At 37.6% G+C, this 21,891-nt stretch overlaps 1 protein-coding gene and 1 long non-coding RNA gene across 2 annotated transcripts in view; one reads left to right on the plus strand and one right to left on the minus strand.

Moving 5' to 3' along the window:
- Positions 1-1,950: 1,950 nt before the first annotated feature.
- LOC117943305 overlaps positions 1,951-21,891 on the plus strand; it is an 83,329-nt gene continuing 63,388 nt past the window's right edge. The window contains exon 1 of the long non-coding RNA XR_004656331.1: positions 1,951-2,008. This is a non-coding gene — a long non-coding RNA (uncharacterized LOC117943305). The remainder of the gene's footprint in view (positions 2,009-21,891) is intronic.
- Positions 4,132-21,209, minus strand: LOC117943302 (immunoglobulin-like and fibronectin type III domain-containing protein 1). Its single transcript, XM_034869349.1, has 24 exons — positions 21,067-21,209; positions 17,894-17,956; positions 14,272-14,394; positions 13,917-14,056; positions 13,533-13,632; positions 13,384-13,410; positions 12,955-13,003; positions 12,658-12,853; positions 11,304-11,417; positions 11,041-11,203; positions 10,663-10,935; positions 10,087-10,416; positions 9,672-9,796; positions 9,355-9,496; positions 8,956-9,249; positions 8,554-8,853; positions 7,937-8,113; positions 7,680-7,808; positions 7,218-7,526; positions 6,652-6,737; positions 6,355-6,547; positions 5,729-6,025; positions 4,914-5,240; positions 4,132-4,787 (listed from the first exon to the last, which is right to left on the minus strand). Exons 2-24 carry the CDS (start codon positions 17,928-17,930, stop codon positions 4,783-4,785), a joined length of 3,936 nt encoding a protein of 1,311 aa, XP_034725240.1. The 5' UTR covers positions 17,931-17,956; positions 21,067-21,209; the 3' UTR covers positions 4,132-4,782.

Raw genomic sequence — 21,891 nt, forward strand, 5'->3', positions numbered from 1 at the left:
ATAATGTATGCTGTCACAATCACACTAAAGTAGAATAAAACAAGTACCATAAATCTATTTTTCAAGAGTCTGATGTTTTACTAATTATTTACTGGAGCATTTCAAATATACACTACTTGTCCTCCTTGTTTTTCGTGCATTTAGACCTCCCTATTTAAACCACCTGACTTCCCCTACAGTTTCCCAGTTTTCCACAACATTTTTAGAGAACTCCTCAAAAAAACACAACCATCTACAGTCTCTTCTGTGACCTCCTCTCGTCGACCCAGCAACCTGCTCTTCACGCTGTTCTGTAATTTCCTCATCTCTTTGCTCTTCTTTTGTAATTTCTTCTTCCTCTTCTGCCATTTCTTCTTCTTCTTTCTCCTATATAATGCCCCCCCCCCCAATCCTGTTCCAGTGGCTGTTCTCCCTGCATTGCCTTGTCCTTGTCTTCCACATCCTCATCCTCTGCTTCATCTTCGTCCTGCTGCATCCTTCTACTCAACAACTATATACTGTAGTGGACCTGAGCTCTTCTGCTGCTGGAGCCTCCTCATTTGACTTAAGTTTCATTGAGCAAGAAGGAGCATCTGCCAACTAAGATAGACAAATTGGTTATTCATTTTTCATCCTAGTGGATCTTTCCTCCACACCCAAACATCAGTCTAGTGAGTGAGAGATATGATTTAGCCATGGTGGTTTTCACTTTAAACATTTTACATCTGTTCTTGTCATTGATTTATGTCAGACTAAGCCATGACATTGGTCTACCATTGGTTGTGCATGACAATACACAGTCTCCCATTTGACAATATTTTTTAGCAAAAGTGAAATAGACTATTTGTTTATACCGTGGTCCTATACATATCTCTGGGTGTATTAGGCCATTGTGGTTAGTGTTACAAATCTCTGCAGGAGTCTTGAACAATAACCAAACATAGACATTTCAAACTATTTCTCATTTGATTAGCCGGAAAATATACTAAATTAATATTGTGATACAAAATCATAGATGTGTACCATGACAGAGCAGCTAGCCTATAGTAGCAGATAGTAGGGTACTTAAAATGATGTACAACTTCATTAACATTATAAATATTTCACACAGCCGGGTTGGCAATGTCACTGAAACATGACCATACTCTGTCAAGTCGTGCCAAAAACACAAACGCAATGGGTGTCATTTTTAAATGACTTAGTAAGACATTTTATTTTGAAAATTAAGGTTGTAAGCATAGACTGTATATATATTAATATTAATGGTCTATGGTTGTAAGACAGTCTTCAAAATAAAACTACTGACCAACATTTTCCTTCATATTATTCTCTAAATAGGATACACTACAAGTGATTGAAATAATTGTGTCATAACGAATGAAAATTATTTCATCCGCACACTTATGTATTTGTTCATTTGATTCATTGAACTGATTCGTTCAAATGGCAAACGGAATTCGTTTATTTTGAAGGCCGGTATTTTACGTTCTCTTTAGCTAGCTAGCTACTTATCTAGCTAAACGTCTCGCATTGACAGACCTGTCCACAGCGCTCCCAAGCGAACTATAAACGCAGCGCAGCCGTTGCACAGCCATGTTGTCATGCTGTGATAGATAACCCATCCTCTTCCATGCAACGCCGAAAGTAAGTTCAAAAAACATCTGTAAAAGCATTTCACAATGACCAGCGCGGCAGAAAAAAACAGCAAAAATCAAGGTGTGAAAGTTAGCTAACTTAATTGTGCGTCCGCCATTTTTATCACCTGCTGGAGGTTGGGACTGTGCTGTTATACAAAAAAACACACCATTATAGAGGCTACGACTGTGAAGATAATAATAAACAACTAAGCTGGAGAAGTATAGGAGTTTATCCTTCTCATGGACTGTGACACTAATGACTCCGACGATATTAAGGTATTTTCTACTTGTGGTTTCTTTGACTTGCTCTTAGCCATGGCAGGAGGAGAGGAGGACGTGTCTTTGGTGAAGTGGATTCAGAAAAGTGTGGCTTCCAGTCTGGATTTGAAAAGGTATCACGTTGGCTACTCTGCTAGCTACACTCTTTGACATAGCTACTCATGTCCCCATACCATTCACAGCGACTGCTTTGGTGGGGGGTTGGTTGTGGTTGGCGGCATGTTAAGTTATTATACCGCAGTGTTAAAACCATAGCAATAATCCAATGGTAAAATACTTGCATTAGATGCAAAATTCCTGCATTGATAACTTTAATTAAATAAAAATGAAGTTTGGCAACAACATTGAGAAGACCTCCATACATAAGTTAATGTGCAAGCAGCATTCAAATGTAATTGTCTGGTTCAAGTTTTACTGTTTGTTGTTCATTTTCAGTAATTGAAATGCAGGATTTTGACAAACTTTCTGAGGCACTTGTCCGTTGGACAAATGAATGTATTTGTTTCAAATTGGTAACATAGACTTAATGAGTGGCAAGTAATATGGCACTTTTTGTTTATTTTGAGTTTTAACTTGTCTAGTGGGGCAAGTAAATTTCTTTTCAACTTGCCCTACAAAAACATCCACTTGTCCCGGACAAGCCATAATGTCAAGCCCTGGTTAATGCATATTTGAAGAGCTTATATCATTAAATATATCTGCACTATATTAAGGCCGTTAGATCATTTTATTTTCATTTAATTTTGACCTTTATTTTTACAGGCAAGTTTGTATCTGGTAATATTTTTGAATAACCGTGCTTCCCTCCCTCATGTCCCCCTGAGACGAGAGATCTCTGCATTGTGTGTCGGGAAACAAACCTCCAATGATACAAAAAATTGTGATTTTGCGTAATTGGAGGCATTTTTTGTCTAGATTCAGCTCTTCAGCAACAAATGTTTACAACAATTATGTGCATTTAAACTACCTCACATGTGTACCACCGGGATAAATATGTACAGATGGGAGAATATGCAAGAAATGATTACTTTATTACAGACTGAATACTTGACACACTACATGAACTTCGCCTTCTACGGAGACCAGCACCTCTGCCAGAGGTGTCGCTTTAGCCGCTAAGCTGGGTAAGGAGACATTGACGGGGGTGTGGGCTAAAGGGGAAATGCCGAACGAGGACTGGAGGTCCCGCTAGGTGGAAAGCTAATGCTAGACGGCCACCTGTCCCATCCATCCTGCTTGCAAGTGTCCGATCATTAGACAACCAACTGGACTACATCCAACTTCAACAAAATTCCCAACGCGAGTTTAGAGACTGCTGTGTTTTTGTTCTTGTGGAAACATGGCTGAATAACAGGGCACCAGACTCCGCTATCTATCTACCAGGCCAGCTAGCCTCTCGAGCAGATGCTCCTCTGGCGGGTAAGACTCGTGGAGGTGGGCTGTGTTAACACAGACACAGACTTTTTTTTGGCTGGCGCTGAGAAGGGTTGGTTGACTGGACCTGAACGCTTCGTGGATCGTGTTCACACACTTATCAAACAAACTAGACTGTGGGGTCAAGTGCACTCTGATCTGGGTGCAGTTTCCTGATGTTAAACCCCCTTACTGCATTATATACCAATATATTTGTATATTTTTTATTGTAACCGGCCTCCTGAAATTTGTGTTTCCCCTACACATAAAATGTCATCACATACACCTAAACCAGGGCCATTGCTGCCAGTAGCTTTCCACAAAGCGCAGATTGGTCTGAACCATGGTGGTTTGGACACAAACACATTACTTGAAGCTGCATTATCTTGTAATATCACAAGAATCCAGCAGCCGTGCAAGGCAATAGTTATCGAGTACGTGTGGGAAACGCTGCCACTTATTGTCATGGCATTGCTGTCACAAAAAAAGCTGATCTCTCACCCCCCTTATCTTTGAAAGCACCCACTTTTTTGGTCAATTTCCACTTCAGTGTCCTGACGTACTTTGGCAATATGCCACCACGTACATGCAGACTAGGTAGGCTAGATAAAGGAAGCACACCTGTAACGTTGGTGGACAGCAAGGGTCAATCAAAGATTTGCAACATAATATAAAGATAGATAAATAGGACGGTTATATGTTGCATTCCAATTTAATACAAAATCAAACATGGCCAAGTTGTATGTGTGATGTATGTGTTGTAGTGATGAGAGTTTGTTGTGAAGTCATTTTAGCAACTTGGCTGCTAAACTCACTTATTTTATTCGGGAGCGTATATTTTTTACATAACAGGGTGTGCTGTAATTGTTGATCTGTACCTTTCAAAGTAAGTCTCTTTTATTTAATTGATGCAATAACCAATAGCCAAGTGAAGAATAGAACATACAGACATCAAGGTGAAACCGTGCAGTCTGTTTAATCATGGATGACATTACATGAATTTAAAAAGCCCTATACTCAATCTAGTCTAACATTAAGCTGCTAAAACCACTTTATGTGTTGCATTTGTGTAGTATACTTATGCATGAGATACAAAACAACACATTGCCCAATAGGGCTGCTAGTGGTCAATCATTCCTCAGTGTTAAATCATCTTGGCTTTGAAACAAATGAGACAAATATTAGACACATGAAATATAATGTGTGTTTTAAGTTGGTTTGACCTCATCTTCAGTAAACATAAGCAGGATGATGCAATGTCTTCAAAGTTTAATAGTACAGTATATATCATTTTACCCAAAGACACAATTCATGTTTTCTGGAGCTTTCTAAAGTTGAGTGTTTAAATAGTAATGCATCACACCAGCTGGAAATGAAGCAACTTAAAATGAATATGATTTGTTACAAAAATGTAGGGCGAATAATTTAAAACACAGTAGTTAATCTGTTGGTTCAGCTTCAGTCCAGCAGCTCTTCACTCTGTAAAGTAACATATTGAGACTGTCAGTTTGGTTTTATTTACATACTATAGTGTGCACTCACATATTTGATCAGTCTCTTTATGGAACAATGTGTGATTCCTAAACCTTATACAAGTTTTTATACCTCTGACATTCAGTGTCATTGAGGATTCGGAGGTCCCCAGTTTGTTCTCAATGGCGACTTTGTATTCCCCATCATCTGTGGGTCCAACTCTTAGTATGAGCAAGGAGCAGACTCCACATACGTTGGTGATGTGGTAGTGGGTGTTTGTGTTCAGGCTGATGTTGTTGTGGTACCATGTCACACGTGGAGCTGGATCACCCGTTACTGCGCAGCTCATGTAGCACTCGTAACCTTGTGGAGCTGTGCGCCTCTTCAGGGGAACAATAAATGATGGAGGTGACTGAAAATCAAAGGGTTTTGTCTCTGGCATGTTTACTTTGAACTTTCCTAAAACACAAAGAAATGCCTAAAGTTAGGGTTTAGCGGCATTGTAAGAGTTCAGTTCTACGCTTGTACCAGTGTGCTTTCCATGTTGTCTTTTTTCAAAATTTGAATTATCTGTTCAGGCACCATATAGGCACTGGGACCGTTTTAATAGTATAGTTTCAGCACCACTGTCAGGAAAACAAAACGATTTTCTAAACTTACCAGAGTATATTATTTGCCTTTACCCACTTAGTCATTATATCTACATTACTGATGATTATTTATCAAAAATCTTGTGTAAAGATTTTGTGAAAGCACCAAATCAAATATCAAGGTATTTGGTCAAAAATATCATGATATTTGATTTTCTATTTGATTCATCTCCCAGCCTTACTGAGGTATCTTTTGCTGGTAAATAAACATGTACTTCAGTACACGGACCAGGTTGTAGGGTACAGGAAAGTGAGAAGTGATTTAGATGTCTTTGTGATCAACCCACAGGCACAAACCTTTTTCCTTTTTGGTTCCAAACACTGGTGATTCAGAAGGTGGTGAAGGACCCATGTCATTTTTAGCACATACCCTAAAGTTATACTCCCGTCCGGGCAAAATATTGATAACGGTGAACTTATTGTTGAAGAGGTTGTCTGCCACTATCCTCCAAGTAAGTTTGAAAGAGTCCCGCTTGGATACCATGTAGTGTAATCTGTCATCCCTCTTCTCGTCTGGAGAGGGAGTCCAGGACAGAGTCACTGTTCCCGGGATGTTCTGTTCCAGCTCCACTGGACCTGGAGGCTTGGGATCATCTACAACCAGATTTAGAGGCACGGACATACAGAAGTCTGAGTTGCAAAAGTGTATCAGTCCATGCAACATCGTTAGTATGTACAGTATCTGCACACAGATCAGTTTCTCTTTGCTGTATGTTTGAATGTATTTTACAGTTTATCACTTGCATTCCATAATACCAACTGGAATTTACTTGGTCAAGTGTTCTAATAATAATAATACTAGTTTTAATTACGCCATAAAAGAGTATGCATTCAATCTCTGTAACCTCACTGTGTTTGTGATATGTTTTTATGTATCAAGCCATGAACAGTAGTACTTGATGACCATGCACACTGAGATTCACCTGTAACTCTGATCTCAATATTGATGCTCGCCTGGCCGACGATGTTCTTGACAGTAATGGTGTAGATGCCGCTGTCGGACCGCTCAGATGTGGGGATTAAGAGTTGAGAGCCGTTATCAGAGTTGGTAATAGTCACATGTTTGGACACTGGATTACCATCTTTTAGCCAAGAGATTTGTGGAAATGGGGAGGCCTGTAGACAATAAGAAAGATAAATATATCTATATATTAACTTGTAAATGAAATTAAATACATTCTCCAATGAACCCATTAGGAGTAAAACTCATGGCACAATACCTCAAAGTTGATGTTCAGACGGACCGTGTTTCCAGATCGTACCACCACAAAGGTCTTCATTTTGCGGTCTTTAAACTTTGGCTTGACTGTGAGCGGGAAATTTGAAATACAATGTTTGGAATATTGTAATTATACAATGTAGCAAAGTAGAATTTTTGTTTTTCATTCTGCTTAAAATATTTTAAGTCTCTGAGTTTTTAAATAATGTCTACTGTATTGTATAGGTTATTAAGAAATGGGCTGTCGAGTTAAGACCTTTCCTGGTCTGGTCAAAACAATTTTACCCTTTACCTGCCATATCCACGGATATGAAAAAAAAAGTTGAACTACACTATAGAGAAAAAAATATTGAAAGCTGTTATGCAGGCTATATTTTCATGGTTCAGAGCTACGCCGTACCTTTTACAGGCAGAGGGTTATTATAGCAAAGGCTGCACTATGGATATGTATAATGGAAGAAAAACTGGAAGCTAAGATTGTTTGCTATTCTCGCGGATACTAAATCAATCTTAATCAGGGCATTATATAGAAACAGTCAGGTTCTTGATTTCAATTTCAAATCTTACCAGGAGGAGGCATGGCAATGATGTAATTGTCAAAGCCTTGAGGTTCTCCATCACCTCCATAATTAGTGGCAATTACTCTCACCCAGTAGGTGGCCATTGCCTTCAAGCCAGGCACATTATAGGATGTTAGAGTAATTGGGATGGCGTTACAACGGGTCCATTCAAGGTTTTCTATTGGTCTGATCTCCACGTAGTAGCCTTGGGCTTCATCCTCTACACCTTTCATTTCTTTAGGTTTTGTCCAAGCCAGTGAAAATGTGGTGTAATTGGAAGATGTTAACTTTAGGTCTGTGACTTTGCCTGGGGGTTCTAAAATTACAGTAATTAGAGGTTATTGGCTCAATGTTTCATAATTACCAACGAGCTAGAGACAGCTTTTGGTCCAACAGCATGTCAGCATGAGTTCAATCTTCAGTGAAGACAAATGCAGTAGAATGTAAGAATTCAGAGTGACGGGCTTACTCATTGGATCTCTTGCGATTACTGTGTCACATGGAAGACTAGGATGTCCAGCACCAGATAGGTTGATAGCAGACACCCTAAATTCATACATTGCTCCTTCAATAACATCTTTCACTGCTAACTTTGTATCTGTGGAAAAAGAAGATATGGTTATCATATCAATAGAAATGCTCACTTATGTGGACAGAAGCATAGCAGGCATTACTTTTCACACTTTATTTATTAATTTCCTGCAGCTTGCCACAGTAGTCAAATACCTGTAATAGGCCCTCCTTGGTTTACAAGGCTCCAGTAATTTGTGCCTTTCTTGTTCTTTTCTAAATTGTATCCCATTATGTTGCTTCCTCCAGTGTCACATGGGGGACACCAGGTCAGACTGATGCAGTCTTTAAAGGCACTGACCACTTTTGGTGCTGTTGGGGATCCAGGATAACCTGTGGGGGAAACATGATATGTTAACTGTTCTGTGGGATTATGTTATGTTACTTCCAAAATTAAAACATGCTGCACAACTCTATGCTTTGTAAACTGGTAGAGATAGTTTTAAATTTGAGGGACACACAATGGTCTGCACCTCACTGCATGTTCTCAAAGTCCAACTTTTATCACCTCAGCCGAAGGAGTTGGATGTTATGTTTTCCTCTAGGCCAATTAATGCAACGTTTTTACTGTTGAACATTGTGGAAAAAAGTTGGTCGTCGGGCCAGGTAGTCATTAAAGCACCAAGGTGTAGGATTTGAACATTAATGATTCCTGGCAACTCTTAGTGGAATTAAAAAAATACATCCTACAATAATAATAATAATAATCCTCTTTTTTAATACTTAAATACTTTTAAAGACAGCAGCAAAAATGGCTCCAACTAAAGACTTACGTAATACGCCAGCTGGTATGTCCTCTGACTGCAGGTAGTCACTGATGCCTTCTGAGTTCTTGGCTCTGATCCTGTAGCAGTATCTCCTTCCAGGGTTCACATCTGTATCTTTGTAACTTGGGTTGCTGCCAGGGATCTCACCGAGATTTGACCATTTATGGCGCCCAAGTTGTTGGCGATCTATGATATAGTTTGTGACCGGGCATCCGCCGTCGTCTTTTGGTGGTTTCCATTTGAACTCAACAGATGTTACAGCACTTTCTATTATGTCCACAGGTCCTTGTGGTGGTGTGGGCTTGTCTGATGGGGAAATAAAAATAAGTTATATAACAGCAAAAAGCACTGATCTCCTCTTTACATACAGAACAATGGCAAATGTTAAGTCTCTTATTGTCAACTCACCCAGTACAATAAGTTTGGAAATTGCTTCAGTTGTACCAAATTCATTTTTTATTTTTATTCTGACCTCTCCACCATCTTTCCTTTGACACTTAACAAGGCGTAGTTTGCTTTCAGTCGCTGATGTTTCAATCTTCACATTCAGAGAGGGCAAAAGCTCGTCATCATCCTTGTACCACTGTATCATCATCGGTGCCCCACCTGAGAATGGCAGCTTCCATTCTGCATTTTCACCCGCCTTAATAATGACTGGCTTTGTGAATTTTCCTAGTGCATCAGTGTCAATGTTTGGTGGATCTTCAATGTTAGAGAAAAAAGTTTTTGTCAAAAATCTAAACTGTTTTAACCCATGGGTAAATGTATCAATAGATACTAAATCGTCTTATTAATTTTTATTCGGACCTTGAATACGAAGTGTTGCTTCTGATTTACGGCCTTCAGCTTCAAAGCGGTACACAGCTGCATCATCTTTTTTACAGCAATCAATTACCAACCTGTGAAAGGCTCCATCTTTGATAATTGTTACCCCATCCTCATTGGTTAGCTTGTCAGACAGAAATAAGTCATATTCATCAGTCTACCATTTTCATAAATTGAGGAATGCAATGCTCCATATCTTTTCGGCTACGATGGATTTCAAACTGTTTTGCAAGCTATGAAACAGATAGATGCGTGGCAGTAATCCTATATTCATAATGTTACCAAAATAGTTGACTTACCAGCTTCCCATCTTTATACCAACGTCCCTCAGAGGTCTCACTGCTTAATTTGCAAGACAGCTCTGCCCGTTCACCAACATTAGCAACAGTGTCTGACAGCCCACTGACAAACTGAACACCACAATCTGCAACAGTAAGACCAAAGTAAAAAAAAAAAAAAGATTATCAAAATGTGTGCATTGTATTTGGCGATATGTAACCTCTGTTATACTATTGGGAATAGTGTATATATAACAGAGTTGATACTACTGTGAAAAGTGACTATTTTAGTGTGCGAGTCCATACAAATTAATAGTGCAGAGAAAACAAAGGTAGAGACAAAGCAGTTTTTCTATTTTACAGCATAATTCAAAGCAAATCAAGGACAGGAATGACCAGAGCATTATTCAGTCTTCACACAATGCAAGGATTTTACCTGTAACTGTGTCAGGAACCAAAGGTCCAGTTCGCACTCGCTTAGTTTTCTCATCATCTGCACCATCTCTTTTATTTCCATCATCTCCATCAGTCAAGAGGTTCTTATTCGTGCCGTCTCCATTACCCTCGTCTTCACCAGTCATGTCACCAGTCCCATCACCAGAACCATCTTTTCCATCTCCCGCATCCTTTTCAGACTGTGCTCCTCTGGCTGCATCCAAGCTGTCTTTCTGTTTTTGTAGCTTGGCCTGCTGTTCCAATGCTAGTTTAATCAGGTCATCTTGATTCCTAGTTTGGGTGTTCTCGCGGCCTTTACCATTTGGATCAGCTGAATTACCGTGAGCACATTAAAGTAAGGAAAATGAGTCCTCTACTTTTGTTGAAACATTTTTTAAATAGACAAAGACTCAAGGAGGGTTTGGCTATCACACTATCAAGATTAGACTGATGCGTTTTTTATTAATACATACAGTGTGTGTGTGTGTGTGTGTGTGTGTGTGTGTGTGTGTGTGTGTGTGTGTGTGTGTGTATATTTATTTATTTATTTATTTATTTATAAGAGAAGATAGCCTACCTTCCACTTTGAGAGAGGCACTGCTGGTTGTTATTCCAACAATGGCATAATATGCCCCATCATCTTCCATTTTACAGTCTTTAACTCTCAATGTGTGAATTAGCTTGTCCTCTGAGACAGTAATCTCATGTTTGTCCCCATGTTCAAGTGAAGAATCCTCTTTTGACCAAGTAATTCTGTTGAGGGGTGATGATAAGACGCACTGAAAGATGGCGTCCTCACTTTCAAAGACCTTCACATCATTAATCTTGGCTATGAAACCCACATCAGGCACTGAGGAGGGAGAAAGGGTGGATTTGGATTTCACTTGTGGATTACCTGAGGGACTTCTCGTACCTAAACGTGCATTGTTTTATCACAACATGCCAGTACAATTACCTTGGAAGTCAGTTGCAAGGACATTTGCGTCTTCAACATCAAGCTGGTAAAATCCAGCATCTTCTGGCTGAGGATCTTTGATGGTGAAAACATATTTTGTCCCGGTTTTCTTAAGGCTATGCTTTTCATTTTCATCATCACCATAAGGAACGAATTCCCCATCCTTTTTAGAGAAACTCATTAGATTGTTTGATCTTTGATCTTTTCTATTTGAGCAGTGATTGGTTTTGAATAAGTTCATTTTTAAAAACATATTAACTTACCTTGTATAGATTAATGGCACTGTTGGGATCCTGTAGTTTCATGTCGAGGCTAAATTCAGCTCTCCCATTAGGTTTTACTTCTATTTGTTTCACATTTTCCAATTGCTCTACAACCTACACAACAAAGAAAAGAATTCCTATGTATGTATGTATGTATGTATGTATGTAAATATTGATCAGAATTTTACTGCTGAAGCCATTACAATTTCAACTAAAGTGGGCATTGAACAGTGGTTGTTAAGGCTAATACATAATACTATTTATCCCAGTATCCTTTGCACTATGCTCCACATTTAAATAATAATTGTTGAACTCTTCATTGCACTCATGCCTCTATAATGTTTCTGTTTAGAGTATGTATGTATATATTGTGTATATATTATTGCCTATTTTTTGTTTTAGTTTGTTTTGTATGTGTAAGCACATTGTGAACAACGATGCTCCAAAGGAAAATTCCTCGTTTGTGTCCTCTTACCTGGCAAATAAAGTGGATTCTGATTTAGATTTAGCCTTGGGCAAAACTAATCATATAAAAACTTGGGAAAATCCTTTAAAAATCCTTTTTCATGAGAGACATGCTTTTAAAGAGAAAATTAAAGCTTTAGTGCGTAACTTTTTGATAATAATTTACGTCTGTTACAGTCAAGCCATTGCCAAAGGAGTTGCCACAAAGCTCATTAAGACTATTAGCTCCACAGAACTCTCTTCGTATTTCTTGCTATGGTAAGAAGATTGTGTTGGCCAGCAAAATTTTGCGCGCAATAAGTTGAGTGCGGATTATGACCTCTTCAGAAGTATTCAACATGTTTTTTTAATTCCTCTGTGTCCTCTTTGGACACTAGCAACTGTGTGGATGAGAGGTTGGGGCTGTGAGCGATCACGGAATGCTTGCATCATGTGGACGCGCTAACAGTGTTGTTGTCATTACTTAGAATTCCTCATAGGGGGCGACAGAAACTACGCACTAAAGCTTTAACACCCACTTACAGTTTTTGTTTTTCAGACATGCAGTGGTTAAACTTCTCACCTTGCTGCAGTTATGTACATGTGTACTCCAGGAACCTGTGACATCACTACTTGGTGTGGTTACAAGTGCACACCTCTGATTACACGCAAAGGTGAAATAGGCTTTAAATTGTCAACCCGACCGTGGAACATTACTTTACAGACTGGTGATGGGTTACTCTGTGAAGTCAGCACCAGGTTTTCTATTACCGCTTTAAAACACTATAAGCAAAACTCTCACAGCTCAAAATGCACTTTAGTTTTAAAACTCACCAACATTTTTGCAAACTTGAAAACACATGATACAGAATTCATGTGCAGTTGTTACAAACTGCACACAGTACAGTACCTTTGCCTGCTCATCTGCCCTTTCCTTTTTCAACTGGTTGAGTCTCTTCAGCAACCAGCGGAAGTCAAAAACACCAAAGTCTGCACAGATTTTTTCATAGTCCTTCTTAGGTGCATTGATGAGCAGTTCCAAGAGCTTAGGATCGATTTCTCCTTCTGTTTTTGGTGGGAGTTTTTTTTTTCTGGTGACAACAACACTGAAAAGAGAAGAACAGAGTAGCATGTATTTTGGGGTTCTACAGCAGTATTCTACATATTTAAATACAATTTTTTTTATTTAACTCTGAATTAAACTTACGTTTTCTTTAGCATTCTTCTGAAATCTTGTGCTGGTTCATTTGAATTTGCTAAAAGAAAATGAGATGTGAATTTGAAAAAAAGAGAAACATGAGATTTTTCTTTTTAAAGGCAAATGATGATTCACAAACATATTTATTAAAACTCTTTTATGGTTTTATCAAATCCTTAAAAGGTAAAAACAAACAAAAAACAGGATATAATTATTTATCTTTAAATCCACAGGGTCTTGCTCTAGATATTTATTTTAACTTACATCATAGGTCTCAGTATTTTATTACCATGTTCAACACACATTAATGGTATTTTTATGAGGTCCAGTTTCAAGAAAAAAAGAAAACGATCGGGAACTCTGTAATTGTATAAGAACTGTGTGGATTGATGAATGATAGAAAGAAAATTTAAGCTACTTTTAATTTTAGTTTCATACCTGTCTGGCCTTTCTTCTTAAGGCCAACTGAAACAGAAAGAAAAATACAAACAAGAAGTAAGTAGTGAATAGTCAAAGCTCCAGTATATTATACTTTAGTTCGTTTTATTTACAATGAACATATGGCACAGTAATAAGTTGTCTTTTACCTTCAATAATCTTAAGACCTACAGTGCAGACAGCCATTCCATACTCATTGGTGGCGATGCATTTGTAGGTGTCAGCGTGATCTGGTTTGATCTTGAGTATCTGATAAAGCAATTGTATTGTAGTTAGATTGCATTGTTAATTGCTAGGTATTAGTTTCTGATTTTTTAATTATTCAAGTACCGTGAAATACTTTTGATTAAGAGCAAATCACAGCACTTCACTTTAGTGTACTTTAAAACAATTGTCTGGAAATGACATATTTAATACAAATCAGGAGGAATAGAAGTACAGGAGAGGAGATTGTGATACGTTGGTATAATACATATTAACTTTGTGTTTTATACGAGATGTTAAGCATTTTTATTTGCATACTGTTAACTCACCTCAAGAATGTGCTCTTGAGCTCTTTCATCATATCTGGTGTTGTATATTTGTGGGTCATCAACTTCGCCCTTATTACGCCCCCATGTTACAGTTGGTGCGGGCTCTCCACTAACCATCGCTTTGAAAACTCCTTTTTTACCTGAAAAATCAAAATACCGAGAGCCATACAACAGCAGCTGACGTTACATGTCCGGGCCAATCTCATCTATTTGCGGGGTTGTGTGTTACATGAGGCAGTTTTATTCTGATTGGGCCATTGTTGTGATTATTATTGGAATATTAGGGTCCATGTAAATGGAGCTAGTGGTACAGTTGTAGATGGTGTTTGATTAGGTTGTGTGTTTCGTCATTTACCCTCCTGAGCGGTCACAGACATTGGTTTCCGAGTGAAGTCAGGTGTTGACTTTCCTACAGGTAGTTCCTCAACATACTGAGTGATCATTACCCCGGGAACTCTGGACCTTTTCTTGATAGCCACTGTTAAGACCAGAACATACCAATAAGACTGCTGTGTGACGTTCTTAAGCAAACATAGGCAAAAGAAACAGAACAAAACAATGTTACTTTGGGAATTGTATTCATTTTTCACACTGTTAAAACACGCTTGAGCAAAACCATGGAATTGGATATGCTTAATTTGTTGAGGTGCAGTTTTTCTTGCCATATATCTCAAAGGTGATAACATTTAATCCTCCACAGCTTTAAGTTTTTAAAATTGTAATATTATATTTAATAACAATTAAATCCAAGATTTGTGAAAAAAGCACCATAGTAACAGTCATTGTGATTTCAGATGGGCATTACACACATTACTAGTGCTTTTACTTTTGGTTGCAGTTCTGCTAGAATTTCACAAGAGGTCAGTGTTTACTTTCTCTCTTCCAAGATCTCTTAATTTCTTCAACTGCTGATTAGGATGTATTTTAGGATTAAACTATCCATTTTTGTCTAAAGGCAAACATACAGATTGCAAAAACAACTCAGTTAAAATGGTGATAATTTGTCACCTTTACTTCACCCTCTATGTATTGTGGTTGCAAATTCACAATGGAACCCGTGTAAGAAGGCAGGTGATTATGGTGATTACAGGTGATAAGAGATTCAATGAAAAAATACACTTTTTGTCTATTCAATAGTATAACAAGAATGCATCGACAAAGTGGGATGATTGTTAATCAAACTGTATGGGTCAGGGTCAGGATTTGTCAGGGATGTGTTTACACACACAGGTCAAAACGCACTAAAAGCGTTAGACACAAGCCTTTTCTTACTCCATTGCTTCAAATGGGCAAACACGCACCAAAGGCGCTATGATGCGCGTCAAACTGACAAAGTCTGTTCCGACATTGTTTGGGTTTTGGAGTGTCAAAATGAGGTGACCTAAGCTGTTTTTTTGGCAGCACTACATGTTTGGAGAGAGTTACTGTAATATTTTAAGTAATGACATTATTTATTAATTTACATTCAGGCACCTGACTGCCCAAAATGGTTGTGCACTCTTGCTGCACGGCCGTCTCTCTTTCTCTCCTCGCTGTCTCACTGACTGACTGACTGAGGCCAGTGTCTATTGTTAATCCACAAAACTGGCCAGAGATCCGCTCTACAGTCTTCTAATTATACATTTCTTCAGGGTAAAACACAAGAGCCCAGAGGATCTGAATGATTGTGTGAGTAAAGCTCATAATTTGGTGCACGTATACCACTGCACTCTACTTAAATGCTATAATTTTTTTAGTTTACTGATCATACTAATTACTCATTCGGGCTTTCCAATAAGTTGCACGTAAGTAAAAAACAAACAAAAAAGTTTCCCCAACTTTCTCCCAGCAAGCCCGACGCAAGTGTCTTTTCTAGTTTATGACTGACGCAATTTCCCGTCCAGCGCCCACGTCGTTTAAACGGCAAATACACCTGCTCCCATCTTTGCGCCCAGGGGCATGATGGCCTACAGGAGGAGGACAGAGGACAGAGTGGGGTTGTGGCAGCCTAGGAGGTATTAACGTGGTGAAGGATGAAGAACAGGCACTATAACATACTTATTTTCAATGTTTTTAGTGGGCTCATCATGGCACAGACAACAAGAATCTGTTTCATGATGAAAAGGGACCGCAGGGTCAGGGCCTCTATTCATCTATACATAATCTAGCCTACAAGATTTTCCTGTAGCCTGTAGTCATTATTCAGAATTCAACTTAATAAATGAATTCAACTTAAATATGTCCTAATAACATTAAAAAATGAAAATGACTTCTAAAGATAGATTATGATGCAAGGTGTATGACCCCGTCCGTCAAGAGAGAAAGTCTAATCCGTAACGTTTAAATTTGCCCAAGCAACGGTCTTTTCTAAAATACTTCTGGTTCTGTGGTGTTGGCGCTTCAAATCCGACGCCATAAAAGCATCAATTATTGCTTTCAGTGCGTTTGGGCCTTCACAGTATATTATCTGAATGCAGGCAGAATTCATGCTCCTTAAGCATTTATTCACACATAATCCAAGTCATTATTTCAGGTAGATTTTTTTTTATCCATCACTCCTGGAGGAAACATAGATTTGGACACCAGCAGACTTTCAGGACTAGGGGTGGGAAAAATAATGGAAAATCCTATGTATAGTGTTTGTTATTTTTTGCGACAATTTTTAAAATCAATTTTCCCCCCTGTAATCAGTGTGTCTAGCTATCATGTTGTCCTTGGGACAAATAGACCCGTTTTCCTTTATTACTGTTCTTTTTAATTAGCCAAAATAACATGATTGATTCGCTCTTAGGCAAGTAAAAATCTCTATTTTCATTAATTTTGAATTTCTTTCTCAAGTTTCTAGCATTTAAAAAACAAATTGAAGTGCTTTTGAAATAGTATTGAGTAAAAGTTGAAAAAATTAAAAACAATTCCAAAATAACTGTTAAACTAAAGTTTAAAGTTATAACTAAAGTTAATAAGTTAGTTTACGTACTGTTAACAACAAAGTGACAAACACAGGAAAAAAGCGTCGAAAGTGTTGATAAAAGGGACAGAAACGCAAGAAAAAGTTAAAAACATTGATTAAAAAGCGTCAACAAAAGTGACAAACAAGAGCTAGAGGAGTATTATTCCACTTCTGGTTCCGGGACAAAGGAAAAGGAAATTGCAACTGTTAATCCAATCGGATCAGAATTTGTTATTTGTGGTATTATATAGGCCTACGTAAAATTGACTTTTTAGCTTTTTCTCAAAATAATCTATTCATATTTGAACTGCGTTTCCAGCTCTACTGACTCAAAATAATTTCATAGAATTGCAAAAATCGATTAATATATATATATATATATATATATATATATATATATATATATATGTTTTTTATTGTATGTCTACTGCAATCCCAAAGATAGATAGATAGATACTTTATTGATCCCCAGGGGAAAAGTCAAAGTTCCAGTAGCTTACAGAAATCTCACACACAACATACACATACATCATAACAGGTTGTTAAAATAACAAATAACAAACAAATCCACTTTAATAGTATGGAGATTAATATATACAGTACAGGCCAAAAGTTTGGACATAAACTAGAATATAAGACATGTTTTTGTTATTTTTACACTTTTTTGTTAAGTACATAATTCTACATGTGTTCATTCATAGTTTTGATGCCTTCCGTGAGAATCTACAATGTAAATAGTCATGAAATAATAATAATGTTCTTACATGCATGCATTGGAAAAGTAACTACGTTTACATACTGTGAATCGTTTTATTCAAGAATCGTTTTTGAATTGAAAATTGATATTGAGTTGAACTGTGAGCGTAACAATCGGAATCCAATCATGAGATTTTCTGAATCGTACACCCTTAGCAGACATATTTAAAGTATTTTCTGTTAGTGGATATCAATTTGAAAAGAAATAAAAGAAAAGCTAATGCCAGTCAGATGGATTTGTCCATTTATATCCATTTCAACATTGGTGAAGGGCTTTTAACTACCAACTTACCATTGGCTTTTGGGTCTTGGTTTGTTTTTGAAGTCATTGCAGCGTTGGTTAAATGATTTGTGTCTGAAACACAAAGAAAAAACTGTCAAAATTGATGTAGTAGTATTTATTGTATTTGTCAGTTTTCAGAACCTAGCGTAGCGTTTCAAGCGTTCAGTTTTCATAAAGCTGACAGTGGTTTGTAACTGAGAACAGTTTCATGTGGATATGACTCATCTGAACTTTATATGATACACCGTTCAAGACAAGTACGTTTTTTCAATCTGTGGTTTTCTAGATGTTTCCGCTGTATAGTTGTTGATCAAATACCGTTAAATGTTAGATCTTTTACGTTGTTTCTAACAATTTATGGCCGATAGAAACGATATTCAATATATACGATACAAAATTGGTCTACAATAGAGAATTTAAATAAATCGCGATGATGCATGTTTATACCTGCAAAATGTAGAGTCACGAGCTGCAACCGGCTGCAACGTATCATCTTGAGTAAACCTGGCTGAAAGCGAAACGTGTGTGTGTGTGTGTGTGTGTGTGTGTGTGTGTGTGTGTGTGTGTGTGTCTGTGTGTGTGTGCGCTCTGTCACTGTTTAGCAGTTTTTACTGTCTATAGCATGGCACTACTATAAAGAAAATGTCATACTTGTAACGTTTTCTTTAGTTGAGTATATGTGCCTTATACTGTATTTTCTTTATTAAAAAAATGATTGTGCCTTCATTTTGCACTTTCTTATGTTTTCATCTGTGTAGTATGTTTGTTTGCACTATATGCAATATGCAATACTCATATGTTGATTATTTTCGTTGTTAAAGTTATTTTTGATCTGCAACATTAGGTTGTATAATCACAGTTTAGCACAATAAATGTTCTCAAAACTACATCATTTCTTTCTCTTTAAAAAAATACATTTAGCAGTTTGGCTTTCCTTAGGGTCTATGTATCCTGTTCTGAAATGGTTCTATTATAATTTATATATCATGATTTATCCGTGGCTGACTATAAGACACTATGTTGTGCTACATGGTCAACTGTTAAATTAATGTGTTTTTACTCGAATAAAAAAACAAAACACAAGGAGAGCAGTATGGAAAAACCAACTACATTTTGTTTATTTGCAGTTATGCATAGAAAATATTTGAATGGGAAAAAGGTTCTTGCAAAATGAAGATTTATAATCAACACGAAATGTACAAAATAACTGTAAAATAAGAGATTTGATGAAGGAATTATGGAGAAAGGATGGCTTCATTATAGATATTCTTTTTACTATAAACTTGGTTTGAATAGCACAACAGTGAAGCAACGAGGGTAATACACGGGACCTGAAAAGTATAGGACCATAAAAAGATGAGCGAAAACAACTTGACTAAAACAGAATAAAAAGAAAATGTAGTAACTTTTATATAATTAAGTTGGAGCTCCCTTCATTGTCCTAAGAATGCTCAAAGTCACATGATTTAACTTGACATTTGGTAAGTGCTCCAGTCGTGAGAACAGGGCAGATCTAAAAATGGGGCCGTGGCCCGAAAAGGTTGAGGAACCATTCCTTGAAGGTTCTCCTCCTGCGTCATGTATGTTATCGTGTGACATCAGCCTGTCAATGTGGGGGACGCCTTGACTCCTGCGTGACTCGTGCAGACACTTGGAGACATGCTGGGACACAGTAAACTGGGAATGTGAAATCACACCTAGAGGCTGACTCTGCCCAACTGCCATGTGGAGTCAAGTTACTGTGCGAGCAGTTTAACTGCTCAGGATCCAAACATAGAAAGGAGCAGAACATCTTTGAAACATACTGTCAAGCCAACGGACATATCTGTAAATCTCTTTTATGCCCCCTGATTCTTAAACATTATTGTTTCGTACAAGTAAAAGACTGAAGTAGACGTTAAACTCAAACTGCTTGTCCTGAGCAATCATGTGGATACGTTTTTTTTTTCATTTGGAAGGAGTAAAATGATTAACTTTGTACTACTAATTTGAAAAAAACAAACAAAACCTCTGCAGAGGTGATGTGAGATACGGAATTTGTTTTAACCGAGTCCTCAGCATATCGGCAGTAAACTTGAGATGACTACTTTGACTGGTGCGTATAGGTCACGTACCAACACACTTAGTGTATGGTATTTCAAATTTTTCTTTTAGCATCTTCAGTGATGAGAGGGAGGGTTTTAATTAGAACTCTATATCAATATAATGACCAAAAGGTTTTTCACATGGCCCTTTAATTTCAAATTTCCATAAGAGAAATACTGACAAATGTCGAAAAAGATATCCGACCTTTTTATCTACAAGCCAAAATTAATATATATATATAGTGCCTGCTCAGTGCTTTGCTAATCATGGGGAACAATTTGGAAAGGCCACATTCTTTACTGAAATATGGCATACAGTTGAGACCTTTCCTATCAGTATTACACAATGATCACAAGAGGTCCATTTTTTTTTCTCGTCGGTGTATCCCGCAGATTTCATCGCATTAATTCTTGAAATATGGCATAACATTTTTTAAGGGTTTTCTTTTGTAGATATCATTCCTGCTGAATGCCTTTGGCAGAACGAATAGTACAGCATATTCTGGAAGCTCTGGTTGTTGTGGCCTCGGTTAGTGAGGCTGTGCTAACATACCAGCTAACAACAGGTCATATCAAGTATTTAAAATGGTTTTCTTTTCTTTTTGTCAGGATATGTACTTTTTGCAGCAGCAGAGTTAAATGTTTTGACAGCCTAAAATGCCTAAAATGCTCAATTATAAAAATGTCCTAGTATTTAACTTTATAATATGATGTACAGAAAACGATTACATTTATAAACCTACCTGATCACTCATAGTATTATTTGGCTTAAAATAAACTGGGGTGGCACATTATTTCATGTTCTTTTTCATCATTTACAGAACTGAAGAAAGTAATCGGTTCTATACAGTTACTCTGTTTATGGTTTGTCCGTCCTAATTTGGGCCTAGCCCAACCAATTATGCCTTTCTGTTGTCCATTATCCAAATAATTATTTGCCCTGACTTGTACGTCTTTTTGACTGAAACCACCCTGCACAAGCGCCACAATCACTCATCCCAATCTGCTGTTGCTTTTGCTCAGGAAATTATGTTGTAAAAAAATATTGACTCGAGTTTTCCAAATTTGCTGTTAAAAAAATTAATAAATCCCACTTACTTTTAGTACTTCGCCGTCTACACTCGGCTATCCGTCTTCAACTTGAACTCTTGACTGTCCAATTTTTCAAAGGAGACACCCCTTTTTGTTTGGTGATAAAAGTTTGGAGCGCATAGAAATCCATACATGGGTGAAATGTAGTTGCTAAAAACCCACATTACAGCAGTGGTAAAGGGTGGAGGTTCGTCTTACCCATCCCTATGAAAGCGATCACTTTGCAGTTCGCACTGGAAATACATTATGACTGTTCATTCAATCTGGAATTGGACACATCTCAGTCAACAGTTTTCCACTATTAATGATAATATGAAAACACCAGGTGCGTTACATAATTATAAACAGATACACATTCGGTCTCACTTAAACTTTGACAAATTATTGATTAATATTACTTAGTTGTTCATGGTTGAGGCTTTATGATTGATGTATCCACAATAGCCATAGTGATTTCGCTCATGCATCTAACCAAAAGCTTTTGACTGACAGCTTCACAAGGTCTCCAGTAATAGTATCGCTGCACTATGGATTTCATTGGCCAATAAACATTAACGTGAGAGATTTTATTTGGTAAAATAATCTCAGGTTGATATGAATGAATTGGCTGTTCCAATAAGCCTCCAAAAGTATCAACAGAAATACTCACAGCATACCCGTGGTATTCAGCGGGTCACACTGGACCTGTGAGAGCATTATAAAAAGATGGTTGCTCACGGTGTGACGGACCCGTCGCGCTGAGGTGTTTGGGTTTACATCGTCAGAGGTCAAACAAGCGTGTCTTATCCAGACAGTTTGAATAGTCACTCTGACCTCGTAAAAGAAACTGTG

Source organism: Etheostoma cragini, chromosome 4, assembly GCF_013103735.1.
Source record: "Etheostoma cragini isolate CJK2018 chromosome 4, CSU_Ecrag_1.0, whole genome shotgun sequence".
In the NCBI taxonomy this organism is placed as follows: domain Eukaryota; kingdom Metazoa; phylum Chordata; class Actinopteri; order Perciformes; family Percidae; genus Etheostoma; species Etheostoma cragini.